Raw genomic sequence first — 14,675 nt, forward strand, 5'->3', positions numbered from 1 at the left:
TAAGCAGAGAAACACTTCTTTAATAAATAGTTATTTTAAATTGCTGGAGTGCCAAGGTAGAAATGATATTTAAAGCTATTTGAAATGTGTCTCCCATAAAAGCATTCACAAAAAGCACTTCTTTTATAAATAAGCTCATTTCACTTATAGTACTGTCTTCAAAGAATAGACTTCAAAGGGTACTACCAAATTTTCTGCAGATTTCCTATTGAGTAGTCACGATGTCTACTGTGTGTACAATATAGCCTGATTCAAATATTATTTAAGGTATACACTAGCATGCAGCTTTGAGCCAAGATGTTAGTGTTTCATATTAGAATGAAGAATTTTTTTGTCCACAAATTCAGCGATCATGTGTTCCCCAGATGCAACTTTTGCAACGATATGGTTGTATGTTGCATGCAGAAGCAAAATGATAGCGCAGGAAATAATGCAACCATATTGTAATCATTCCAGATAAGCCTCATCTGTGCAGCTGCTAACTTCTAATGTATTTGTCACAATATTTTTCCCTGCTCATTCCTGCAAATATATAAAATCAATTTCAGCAAAGGCTATGACAGAGTAGGGCCAAATCCTGCTCACTTGACTTTCTTAAGCAATCTCATTAAAGTTTATGGCACTTCAGAGTTGGTTTATGAAAAGTATATGATCTATTCATTGGTGATGTTTTGAGATCTAATAATGAAAAAATACTGCTACTTAAGTATTGCTATATCTGCCTGGTCTGAAAGAGCCTATTTGTGATTGCTTTTTGTGGTTCTGAGACTTAGGATCTTAAATATTTAAATCATAAGCCAAAGTAATTCTACAACAGCTAGCATTCTTCTAACAGATCTCCTGCAATCTGTAAAGAATGTATTGTTTTCTAAAGGAAGAAATACAGTTAGCAAAGTATGTAATGTTTTAGTTGTGCATGCATGTACAGGAAAGTTCTTAGTAATTTTTTTGACAAATGTGTGCACTCAATGTCTCTAGACAGCAACTTAATGAGCAAAGCATTCAGCATCAACAGGTTAGCTAATCTCGTGATTGAATATGAGAGTGCTGCACTACGTCAGGGTAAATGACCAGGATTAATTTGCCAAGAATGCATTCAGTTTTGTTTTACAGAAAATGTGAACATGAAATTCAGTCATTGGTTTTGTGTTTGTTTTGGTTTTTTTTTAAAAACCCTAGCCTTACCTGGAGTGAAGAGCTAAAATAAAAGGCAACATTGTAAAGAAACCAGAGACTTCTTTATGCTTTCTCTCATTGTGCTTTTGTACTTACTGCTCCTTACTTTGAGGTTCCACATCACGGCAAAACATCTCTCAGGGTAGACAGGTGGGACATAAGTCCTTCTGGATTTTTTCACAATGTCCCCATGTCACATTACCTGGTTTCCACAGATCTCTGGGAATCCTTTCATATACCATCAAGGCATTTTCCCCCCCCCATAGATTTAATCTCTGTCAGGACAACATCAGAAAACCACTTCATACAAAAAAAAAAAAAATAGAGTCCATGAGTCTATTATAAGCACAGTGCCATTTAAAATGGTTTCCATATTTAGCAGTTACTGCAATGAGAGGGGGCTACTCCAGGCCCACAAACGAGTTAGATACTGTGATACTGACACTTTCAGAACTGAGTTTTAGGTATTAGACTACAAGTTTGAACTCATTAATGGGATTTGTGGAAAGAGGAAATTCTGTACTGTGGTGCCTGCTTGCAATGTCATTTGTGACTTTGCTAAGAAATGCATAAGCGCTGCCTGAAACCCATGATGCATTTAGTACATGAGTCAGAAGGACTCTGGTCACTGTGTAAATTCCTCTTTGCTCTCCTTTGGTCCAGATGAATTTTGCATCCCTTTTCAGTACAGAAGTGTGGATTCAAAGGAGAGGTGGAGCAGTAAGATCCCTCACCATTCTCTTGTTGCAGCTATGCTAGCAATGGAGCAGATCTAACGTTCTGGACAAGATGATCTGGCCTACAGTCCATTCCCTGCCTCCAGTACTAAGGTGCTTTTGAAACAGAAAATAGCAGAAATCTAGCCAAAGGCTAGATGAGTGGTTTTGGTAAACGCTGTTCTTTTTTCCCCAGGGTTATGCATGATGAAAATACGGATGTGTCCTTTCACAGAAAGGGTATATGTCTGCTTTTGAAATGCGAGTGTACATCTTCGTTTGGTCAGGAGACTGGAGTGCATGCACGACCTGACACATGTGGTGGTGGAGGTTCCTATATTTTAGGGATATGATGGTCACATGAATACGTAGGCAAGCAGCCTCTGGCTACACCAATGTGCATGGATGTGATGGTACATATCTGTGCTGTGATCCCCTTGTGTATATTCGGTTGTCTGAGGTGCAGGATCTGGAAGACCTGCGTAATACAGACCTTGGGTGCCCCCAGAAGAGGTTGTAGAGCCTGTCCTGGTTTAAAATAGAACAGCATTAGTGTACTGTGTGGGCACTAGGAGCTCTAATTTTGACCTTTGTCAGGGTAAGGAGGATCCTAAACCTTGCCATGGGGACAGTGCTTTTGGGTATGTGAGCAAAAATTCCGAAACACTTTTGATATTTGAAAACAAAATGTGCTGAAAGTCTTGCAGGTGCTGAAGAGCTTAGGTGATTGAACTCGGTGCCTAACTCGACTTAATTCCTTAGACTCAGTCTAAGTCTGAGTCATCCTTTAAAATTGGCCACTAAACAGAAGTGAGTCTGTGTCTTCCATCCATACTGAAGTTAAATGGATAGCCTCTAATCACTCATTCGTAATTTTAGACAAAAGTTAGACAAGCCTGTTTGCCATCGCTGTCAGCAGGGGCTGCTAGTTAGGTTTGTATATCATATATATGTTTTTCTTACTTCTCTGTAAATACTTATTGAAACAAAAATACAATGTTTAATTATTTGTACATTTAAAGAGGAGATAATAACAATATACAGTACCCAGAACAACCGATGTTTATTTCTTGCTGGGGACTGCTGAAATGCAAATAATAAACTGTAACAAAATATAATTAAACAAATACACGTAGAAAATAAATGAGATTGGGGACATATTTTCTTATTCAGATGTACATCTGCACATCTAAAAGGAAGAGAAAATAAATTTCCCCAGAGAGCTTAAATTAAGTGATATGTCTGTTCCTTCCCAATGTATATTTGTTGATTTCTTCCAGATTAAATGCTGGAAGTCTTATGTGCAGCTGCAGGGAGGATGAAGGGTGATGGAAGGTGGGTCACAGCAAAATGCTGTGTGGGTGCTAGTGAGAAAGCTAAAGATGTTTCCATACCCCTTGCTTAAGTTCACCTTTTTGAGTCATGGCCCAATTATGCCAAAGTATATTACAGCCACAACCTTTCATGATACTGCAATATTCTTGGGTAATAGTAGTGTTCTTTTAAGCTTTTAGAGTCTGAATCTTTACTGTCCCCAAGCTGAATTTCCATTAATATCTAAGGGATGAATTAGTTGCACCCTGATAGCTATATTTTTCTATCAAGACTGTACTGTATTGACAGAGTCTTGTTGCTAAGTATTTTTAAAGAGATATGTAAAATAAGTTGCAAGTATCCCATTGATATTAATAAAAGAAACGCATGATTACAAACTAAATTCCCCTATGAAAACAAAGCAAACTACTGGCTTTATTGCTGTGAGTCTCCTGCACTGTTACCATCTATGACTAAATACACAAGAGAAAAATATTGCAACCAGTGGATAAAGTAAAAATCACAGTTTTACTTCATGTTACTTTATTTATCTTCTGATAAAATTGAAGAGAATTATTTTATTTTTCACAGAAAGTATTAATGGAAAAAGGTCATTTATGCTTGTGCAATATGCCTTTACCTGTGATGGAGATATTCGGTGTGAGATATTACAAAAATGTCTGTGGAGTCATCTGTAGAGATAGTCAAGCTGTGTTATCTTACCTTGCTTATGTTACTAAGTCAGTAGTCAGTTACAAATAGCAAATATTCAAAAATTAACCTATGAAGTGAACTAAAAATGTATATATTGATTTTTTTTTTGCAAGCCTTTCACTAGATAGTTTTAATGATGAGAGCATACAAATTACATATAATTTCCTGACTAAAAGAGAAACAATGTTATTTGAAAGTGGTTTTACCATGAATAGCTGCTATTGCAAAAGGAAGCCCCTGAGCTACAAATCTCTGGAAGCTGGGAGGTTTGACTAGGAAAGCTTCACTGTGTGCGTGCCTTGTTCTTCTAGTTTTCCTTTTTCACTCACTGTGGGCGATTGTTGGAAGCAGGATATGATCTAGATGATAGACTACTGAACTAGCTAGTAAGGCCATTTGATGTCACATATTACTGTGTATCTAACTACATTATGTTAGACAGAACACACTGTAGATGTAGCTAGAAAGAGAAAGAGCTTCTATATACCTTCCCTTCCACCCCTTTCAAAATAGAAAATACATTATTTGCATTTTTTAAAAATAATGATGGGTAATACTGGCTTTAAACCTGAGTTGAGGATTGATATGTGTTTAATTTCTATAGGATCAGTAGACTGCCCTAACATGATGGTGCTTTGAATACGTTTGAGAATAGGAAGAAACATCAACCATATATCAACTTAACTTTTTATTTGGGACATTTCTGAAGAATTTGTCGGTGGAAAATATTAAAACAAGTGCATTAAAGTAAACAAACCAAATCTGAATGACCTATAAATCTCCAGGGGAAAAATGTCCATTTTTGACATTACGTTGAAATAAAAAAAATTTATTAACAGTGACACAGAGGGAATGAATGGCATGCCATGTTTAAAGCCTGGCTCCAGATAGAGCCATACTGTATTAAAAACAAATCTGGAACCTGAGCATGTTTGCTACAATTATCGTTATCCAGCCTCCATAACATCTGACCTTCCCTAAAGGGAAATATTTTCTTTTTGTTAATGTCCTGTGTTGCACTGCATTTCCCATTGTCATTGGCAGCATATTGATTTAATATCAGGTTAGAGGATTAGCCATAGCAAATACAAGTTGGACATACTGTATTTTGTATAATCTTTTACAGCTGATCCACTGGGAGAATTAATAGAATTTCATGCAACTCTGAAATTGCTATTCCTGTTCCAAGGGGCACTGATGATTTTTAGATGCTGTACTTTTTAGTTGTTTTTCTCACCCCCTTCTGCATTGAATACAGGGAGATATTGAACGTTTCCAGTATTTTTGCATTAGAGCTGTCATTGGCAGCAACAGCACTTTTGCATATGCATCAGTTTGGCTCTAGTGCAGATTTTTCTTCACATTGGACGCCTACTGATGTGCACTGATTTAACTTCTAAAAATGAAACTTAATTTTGTGTAGCTTATAAGTAGTCCCTAGTGGGTCTTGGCTCCAAAAAGCTAATATTTTTCAGACATAATCAGCAGCAATAGGTAATGTATTACCATTAGCTACGTTAGCAGCAAGTATAAAAAAAGGAAAGGTTGGGGGAGGGAGTGTGGTGTAGAAATTCAATAGAAAATGTAATACACTTTTAGCAGCTTCGTACTTTGCAGCAATTCTTAATATAAAATTACACACATCAGTGTTACACTCTAGCATTATTCTCCATGTTTATTCATAATGATTGTTTCATATTTAAAGAACACCAAAATATTGTGTTTTGTCAGCCAAGGACAATAATAGTTTAATAGTAATTTATTTTAAACTGCTACTGATAATACAACCAATCAACACATTAAGTGGTGCCAACATTGGCATCTTGCTAAATAATCTCTAGGCTTTGCACTGAGAGTACATCTTTCAAAGATAAGTCAACAAGAGCAATCAGAGCAGAAAATTAGAATTTGGTATCTTAGAATTAAAATACAGCTAAACTAAAGTTTTAATTGGGGTGATCTAAAAGGGCACTTGATGTAATGATCTCTTTCATTTGTTACTAATTGTTTGTTCCTGATGAAGAAGAAACATGTACATGAATGTAGTTGAATTGAGTAAAGATGGCAGTTGCTTTAGCAGCTCGATTTTATTGTTAAACAAGATGGATTGTAAGAATTCGGGAGGAGGGTGTTTGCAGCTTTAAACCTACTTGACAATACACTTTTCATCAACAAATACTTTTCATGTAATTTCACTTGATCTGGTTTATTAGTGATTTGGATGAATCACATATTCCAGTAAGTGATGAATTGGACGAGATTAAAATATTCTAGAGTTTAAGCGCAAGTCAGATGCAGGTACTTATAAACAACTCCTACTTCAGTTTCTTACTATTTCAAATGCATCCCATATAGAAAACATAGTTTGTGATGGTTGTAAATGTGGGAGAATATGGCGGGGAAAGGGAACAGTATTCAGGTGGATATTAACTTCTAAAAAATAGATTGGAAAGGCTTTACAAATATTTCAAATTGTATTTTACTTTGCATATGTCTGTAGAGCTTTATATTTAGCTTTACGTGGTTTTCTTTAGTAGTCCTCCAGGTTTAACATTCAACACAAAATACCTTTGTGTTTTACCTATTTTAGAATAGCATTGGTTCTTTTAAAGAAAACTGCTAAAACTGTAAACATATTTGTAAGCACATTTGTTGTGTTGCCATTGTTATATTGTATTTTCAAATGTGGTTCTATACTTATGTATTGTATATCATTTTGGTGACCATCTGGGCCTTACAGTCAGAAGGTGTTGAGTTCTTTCAGTTCCTGTGGACTTTAATAGACTGAAGTGTAATAGAGCTGCAAAGCATTAAGCTCTGAATGAGACAACACTTGAGGCAACAATTTAGTTAAGAATGAGGATTAGGAGTACTGAAAATAACAGGCTCTGAAAACAGACTTAAAAGAGGAGTTTGAAGGACACAAGTTTCAAAGCAGGCATTGTCATTGGGAAGACTAGTGGGATAAATGTGCAGACTGACACTCCTGAAAAATACTGTTTCCATTTCTCAAGTATCATCATGCTGGCTTCTTTTTCCATTCCTTTTGGGAGATATTTCAAACAATTTTAGTGAAAAAAACATGCAACCCAGAATCCAATTTAGGAAGCGTGCCTGAGGGGTGAGGAAGCTTACTTGGGAGTTGGGGGACATGATTTCTTGTCTGTAATGTGGTTGTTCTGAACCCGGGTCTTGAGTGTGAACCTTTTATCTGTTAGCTGAATGCTTTCCTAGCAGAGCTATTGGGGAGTACTCTTCAATCTCTCTTGTTGGCATTGTTTTGCTTTATATCAGTAATTAAATCTCTGTTGGGTCAAATTATCTCTATAGTTAAGTTGTCAGGAGACTTGCCTAGGATACAGAAAAGTTAGGTTCATATCCATGGAGGTTCATATATGCATATCCATGCTTAATTATCTACTTTATTATGATAGCTTTAAGAGGAGAGATTCAGGTGTAAGACCTAAGAGCCTGATGTCCAGGCTTCTGGAAAATGGAAATCTTTCCTCTTCCCATGTTCATTTATTTCAATTCATTTCTCCTCTTTTTCATACCCTATCTCAGTGTCCTAACTATCTAGTTATTAGCTGTGCTGGGATCTTCCTGTTTCCTTGCAAAAAAGAAGGAATTGTGAAGTTGAAATTCTCAAGAGAAGTTTAGAATAGGTTGAATCATTATCTCCTGATACAATAACAACAAAAAAAGGTAGAGTTTATTTCAACCATACCAGGTCAAGAAACTGAGAGATGATTGTATTTTGTTCTCTGCTGTGAGGTAACAATTGTACAAGGTCAGGGAACAGACTTTTTAAAACAGAGTTATCTTCCTGCTTTGTGACTGTCCTCTGCTTAGCATCCCAATAACCCTATCTTCCTTGGAAACTCTATGAAATATGAAAATATTTGAAGGTAATAATAATTAACAACAATAAGGAGCAAAATGGCAAGCCTTTAAAAGAGCCTTTCTCCCTTTGGTAATTTCCATTGGCTTGAGTTGTACTAGAGACTGAATTTGCCATTCTGTGTGATGTGATTGTGAGACTGCCAATTCTTTTTAACAGGACAGCTTTTTGTTTAGGTCACAGGCAAGTGCCTGATGTAGGCTTTTCTCTTTTATATCTTACAAAGAATAAACCTATCCCTATAACTTTTTCACATTATTTATACACACAGTCAAAGGTGAGTTTGCGTTTTCTGGGAAAATTTGACTCCCGGCTTTTTACAGATTTTTGCCCACCTGTTAAAATTAACTCCAGTAAAAATTTGCTGTTGATAATTGGGAGGCTTTGACCCAGCAACAGGATTATTTCATTTGTAAAATCTCACATGAATAATCAAGGAAAAATAGCAGAAGTTATTTATTATGTCAGGTGTTCTAACATTTTTCAAACCTTATCCAACTTTATCTTTGAACAGGGTCTACTAAAGGTTGCTATAGACAATGCCAGAGCTCAAGAGAAACAGGTCCAACTGGAAAAGACAGAGCTGAAGATGGAGCTCTTCAGGGAACGAGAACTGAGGGAAACACTTGAAAAACAGTTGGCTGTGGAGCAGAAGAACAGAGGTATCTTAATTAAGCAGACATAAACACCTTGTAATTTATTTCCTTAGGAACCCTAATTTTTTGTCAAACACCTGTGTTTGATCAAAACTTTTCCCCCTTACCTCCTGTTATGTCCAGGCTGACTGCAATGCGGGAGGTTTTACAACCTGCCTGTTTCTGCATAGGATCTTCATGAGATTTAGAACTTCCTTTTTCCCAACGTTTTTCTTGAACGTTACTTATTACATCAGTAATATACAACACAATTATGAATGCCATAGGTGCTGTTATGGACTTTGGCAGGTTGTGATCATTATGAAAAAGGATAGCTACTTAATACAAAGACAATTTGTATAAAATTTAAGAATCCGCAAGGCTGTAGGAACTCTTATCTGTTCTTATGTGCTAGGATCATATATTGCATATTTAAGCAAACCGTATGTAATAAATATAAAGATAATGGTAATATATAAGCCCTTTATCATGCATAGTAGATCAAACATGTTTGTAGAAGGAACAGTTAAGGTTCTTCTTGATAAGGCAGTAGCATTAGTAACATTTCAAACATTAACATCAGCCCACTGTAAAGCATATACAAGTTAAAGATTTTTAAATAATTTCATTGATAGTAAAGGTAAAGCAGTTTACAGTGATTTGCATTAACTATTTGCATTACGAGCACGTTCCCATCTTTCTTTATGGGTCTATTCTGTATATGTATGTCTTGCCCTTTAATAGTGTCTAATTACTTTGCAAGGGACAGTTAACCTCTGGGGCTCACTTGCAGTTTAACACAGACCATGACAAGTCAGATATGTATTTTTGCAGGGCTACAGCTATAACTCTCTTCTTGTCCAGTTTAATTGTCTGAGAACCAGCTAAGTAGGGAATCCTGAGAACACTTGGATTCACAAGCAGTATCATTATACCTTTAACTAACATGCTAGCAGTAAGTACACAATATAATCCCGTTTCATGCCTTGACCCATTGAAGGGTAGGACTGTCACATCATTAATTTCCCTTTTTTAACTTTTGAGAATACATTTTTAAAGTCAATTACTATTAACAATTATCACAGCTGTGCAATGAATCATGCCTTTGTTCACAACTGCCCTATTTTGCTCAGTACAAATCACTACTTACACTTTTAAAATAGTTTTGTAAAAGAGCTTCATTATTCTTCACATCCTTCTACCTCTGTGTCTCACAACTGCTCAAATATGTATTCCTTTTTAGAGTAAGGCAGTCACATGCACAATAGAAAAGGTTGGGGGGGACCCAACTGACCTTACTTGAGTTTTGCCATCTAAAAGTTAAGCACCTCATTTAAGTTAATATAAGTTCTCTTTCTTGTCAATAAAGAAAGAGATTCGTATATCCTGTTCTCAGTCAGGTAGGTGGGGTCAGTTACACCATGAAGACTTCTTTCTCTTCCCAGCTCCAGAGGGAATAGAGTTGACTAGGCTGGACTAGGCACTTATGTTTTCAGCAGTTAAAATTATGCAAAATGAATTTCACTCAAAGCTGTATGTCAGGAAAGAGCATGGGATAGTCCCTTATTTTGTTCAGGGTACTGAAATAATTGACAATGTTATTTTCAGCATCATGCATTACCTGCTTTTTTATATGTGTCCCTCTAATGATGATACTGCACTTGTAAAAGAGTCAGACCAAAGAGGAATGGATTTGAACACTTAATGGTGGTATGCAATGGTCTGTACAAAAGAAAGAAAAGTAATGGATTATTCTTTAAAATGAACAGATCCAAGTAGGAGAGAAAAAATAAGGCTAGATTGTAATTATTGTGAGAATTTATCTTTCAATTAAAGGTAGAAAAATACATAGGAGGCTTTAGCTACTATTAGTTTTCCAGACAGCAAGTGTCATGTCTTAAAGAAAGTTTCACATGTCTTAATGGAAGCATGAGCAAGATGGGAGAAGTGTACCATATCCCTGTTAAGAGTTACCATATGAAAAAACTGAAAAACACTTGAAAGCTAAAGCATAGAAAGACAAGTCACTGTGTCACATACAGGTCAAAACCCATTAGGTGAATGGGATCTTCAGCATTAGGCAACATCTATCTTTTGCTTGTTGTGTTAACACAAGTCAAATATCTTTTTCTTTAGTGTCCACATCTGAATATTTTTGCCATTTTTTGGAACATTAAATTCACTGCTGCTACTGTATGTTCTACAGAGCTGCTTATTTACTGTACTGTCTCCTTCCTTCTTTGTAAATACTCCAATTAGTAATTCCTAAGGCTGTAGGATGTGTCTGATCAACTGGTGAAAGTAGGATAATATCTCTTCTGTGAGCAGCTACACAGTAAGGGCTTGCTAATTCTGGCTCTGACTGCTGTAGTCACATCTACAATGTGTCAGCCATGATGACATTTTAATTCAGAAAGCAACATATGTTTCCTTCTCATTTATTGCAATCACTTTCAAAGTACTTATAATGAAAACATTAAAACTGTGCAATGATTCAAAATGTATTTAGTTTAGCCTTTGTATAGATACTAGATGTTCTTTGATAGTATAAGCTAATTAGCCTGTAAAGTAGTTGGTACTCTACAAAATGAGAAAGGACCAAAATTCCAAAGTCTTGCTTGTAAATTATGTAGCTATTCTGACTACAGGGTATGTGTTTATATTAATTTTGTGTCTGAACAGTTCTGTATAGCAACACAAATATCCAAGATCACCCCAAAAGTGGTTATTCTTAAATATAAATTAAATAGTAATAACAGTGATGATTCCCTTTAAAAGTTTCATTATTTGCATTTTGTGAAAGATACCACCATCACAGGCTACTGGAAATGGGGAGTATGAACTGGTGGAAGTATTTTTTTACCTTTCCCAGCATTCATCCCTAGGCAGGTACCAGAGGTTACTTTGGAGTGAGATGCAGGTCTAGATAGATCTTGGCAGTCAAACCTAGTATCACCTAGTATCTGGTTTTGGTAAGGATAATTCTTTTAGCGTGTGTAAAGAATTCTTTAGTGAGTAGTTTAGTAGATAATTTTTTAGTTAGTGTCAAAATAACAGACTCTCCAGGAAAAGGTTATCCCGGAAGATCTTATGAGAAATAAGCTTCTTACATGCACATCCCTGAAAACCCTAAATGTGCTATGTAAGAAGGCTTGGGGTGCGGTGCGGAGATAATGATATGCTCTGCAACTTTACATGATTTCTTTAGAGACTCACTTTGGCTTTTATTGAGTAGGAAAATTAGTTCACATTGTCTTTTTCCATCAGGAATGTGACCTGTGATACGTTCCTTCAGTTAGGGATCATGCAAGTGTTACTTTTGTTGTTGTAAGTCACCGGTAACATGGAAAAGAAAGTTGTGATGAGGTTTCATCCTGCTCTTACGATACTTTTCCTTGTAAAATTTGAACTGAAGAGATACAAGGAAAACATTTTTCTAAATTAGGGCCTTCTAATGCTTAATTTTAAAATACTCCTTCCTTTCTTAATATTTTCCCTCACATTTGACAAAGCAAAGTAATATTTACTTGGCTGGGGGTTCCAGCACCGTAAAGGATTTGCTGTGAGTTCATTCTTCAGGGTTAGTTGGCTGATGGGACAGGACCCAACAGAGAGCAAGAAAGAGAAAAGGGAAAGACAAAGGGAAATGTGGTCAAGAAATAAATCCGGGGAAGGGACCGGGCACCAAGAGGTCAGATGGCTTGCAGGAAGCAGCAGCTTGGAGAGGAGTTAGAAAGCTCAGGACCTTTCCCGAAGGAGTGAGGACCACAGCAGGGCGGGGCTGAGCTCCTCCTGCAGCCCGGGGAACCCGGGCAGCCAGATCTCCCTCTTGTGGGAGAGAAGCTGCAGGCAGGTGAGAACTTCTTCACTATGTCTATACTATCTTGTGTGCTAAGGGCAGTAACAAAATGGTGGACTTAATTCCGAGAAAACACCTCACCTCCAGAGACGGAGGCTTATCTACATCAGGTGATGCAAAAAAGTACATTTGCTTGCTGGTACCAAGGTTTTCTTATTTGGACATTCACAGATTCTCATCTGTTCATAAAAAAAATATATGCTATTGCTGAATATCACCTACAGTTTTCAATACCATGGTATAGAACAGTAGCTTTCAGAATATTCCAGTGTGATTCCAGCAAATTTCAAGTAATTTAAATTGGTATTATGCAATCAATCAATTTATATGAACTGTTGCAGTTGTAGCATTTCTCGGGACTTTTAATAGGTAATCGTGTAGCGAAGTTTCAGATCCAAATCTGAGTACACTGATTTTCTTTTTTCCTAGCAATAATTCAGAAAAGGCTAAAGAAGGAAAAGAAGGCAAAGAGGAAATTACAGGAAGCACTTGAATTTGAGACTAAACGACGGGAGCAAGCAGAACAGACACTGAAACAGGCAGCTTCAACAGATACTCTCAGGGTCCTAAATGGTAAGAAGCCAATTTTTGCCTCTGTGTCATTAACTTCCAATTTAAGTGCGAAAAGAAGCTTGTTACATTGAAAATTTGTAACATAATGGAAGGGAAAAGAAAGAAAATCTTTTTTCTTTCCTTCATTCAAGTGATGCCTCTCTCTTTATTGTTTTGTTACTTTATATAGTATGTGCAAATAAACTCACTGGAGAGAATGTTCAAACTAGGACAATTTTATATTATTAGCTTGAGAAGTCAATTTTTTTTCTTCTTTTTTTCCCCCCCCTTTATGCTTGAAAAATCTATTGCTCATTAATCTTCCTAGTCTAACAAAAAATTGTCCTGGCCTCCAGTCATTGTTCAACATTAAAAAAACTGACAAAGGTTGATTGTATTGTAATTCAGCATTGGAGTAACAGGTTGTAAAAAGGGCTATAAGAATCAAATGAAATATGTGTCAGTCTTACCTTTCTATGTTTCTAGACTCTCTGACCCCAGAGATAGAAGCTGACCGCAGCGGGGGCAGAACAGATGCTGAAAGGACAATACAAGGTAGGAATTTGCAAAAGGCTATAAATCTAGATCTTGCTATATGAGTTTTTCCTCAGCTTTAGACTGCTATTCAAGCATGTAGCCTACCATCTGGGCCACATCAAAACAAGTTCAAACAAGGTCAAGTTCATCTTGCTTGTTTATAAGAGAGAATACATTCAGTGCTGATAGATTTTCTTTAAATTAATAGGTCATTTCTGTTTATACAGAGCAATTAAAGAAGAATAATTAATTTGAAGCAATATTGGGTTGAATCTCAGACATACTGAATGCAGTTTTTGTGAATATGTATAGGTAGATTTGAGATAACAGTGGTTTTAAAGGTATATTTGAAACATTTTGAGCCTTTTAACTATACAAATGGGTAAACCTAGTGGGTAACATTCAAGGCATGATGAGAATTTCATAGCTAATATTCAGTGGCAGTTACTGAAAGGTGTGTTTCAATAAGCTACTCTGAGCATTAACGATAAATAATCTGTTTATTCCCTTCTTGGATTTTTCATTTACCATATCCCATTATTTACATTTTAATAAAACAAATCTGCTGAGTAAATTTATACATGAAATACTAAAGAGAGCCATATTAACTTCCCCTGTGAATCTAAATGTATATATATATATATTGCAAACAGCAAGATATTAGTAAAGAGCAAATTTTTAAGATAGTATTTATGTTATAATGTCTTCTCTAGTCAACAGGCTAAATCTACCTACGTGAATACTAAACAGTAAAAATAGCATTTGTTTTCAATTGTAAATGAAGGTGCATTTTTCAGAGGCAAGCCTAAAATGATTAGCTCCAGTAATCGCTCTCAATTGCCTTTATTTTGCATTTCGAAGTCAATCATCTTAACAGTATCATTTGACATCTGTGTGTTATTTAATCACATTTTCTAACTCCTAAAGAGTTGTTACTGGTGTGCCACAAGGAGGCTGTAACAACAGAATAAAAAGTCAACAAGCTTTTAATGTATTGAGCCTATAAACAAATACAAAAGAGGCAATAAGTTCTTATGAAAGACAAACAGATGTATATAAACAAAACCATTTAGATTTAAAGCAAGTTATGTCTGCAAAGTCAATAACTCAGAAGTTGGAATATGCCAGATTAAACGTTGCCTGGGAAGTGGGTACATGTTATGAGGTTTGTTATTCCAGAATCCTGCTTTCCTTCCCATCAAATGTATGCCTTATTCAAAGCATCATTTGACATAATTAATTTATTAGGAATCCAGTCATTATGTCATTTT

The 14,675-nt window shown here is 36.1% G+C and overlaps 1 protein-coding gene across 6 annotated transcripts in view; it reads left to right on the plus strand.

Annotated features, from left to right (window-relative positions):
* The window catches only part of DACH1 (dachshund family transcription factor 1), a 367,060-nt gene that overhangs the window by 317,151 nt on the left and 35,234 nt on the right, over positions 1 to 14,675 (plus strand). For all 6 annotated transcript variants that reach the window (XM_052786003.1, XM_052786001.1, XM_052786002.1 and 3 more), the window contains 3 exons: positions 8,336 to 8,483; positions 12,745 to 12,888; positions 13,354 to 13,422. In XM_052786003.1, coding sequence (XP_052641963.1) covers positions 8,336 to 8,483; positions 12,745 to 12,888; positions 13,354 to 13,422 — 361 coding nt within the window. The remainder of the gene's footprint in view (positions 1 to 8,335; positions 8,484 to 12,744; positions 12,889 to 13,353; positions 13,423 to 14,675) is intronic.

The sequence above is a fragment of the Harpia harpyja genome, chromosome 4, assembly GCF_026419915.1.
Source record: "Harpia harpyja isolate bHarHar1 chromosome 4, bHarHar1 primary haplotype, whole genome shotgun sequence".
Classification (NCBI taxonomy): Eukaryota; Metazoa; Chordata; class Aves; order Accipitriformes; family Accipitridae; genus Harpia; species Harpia harpyja.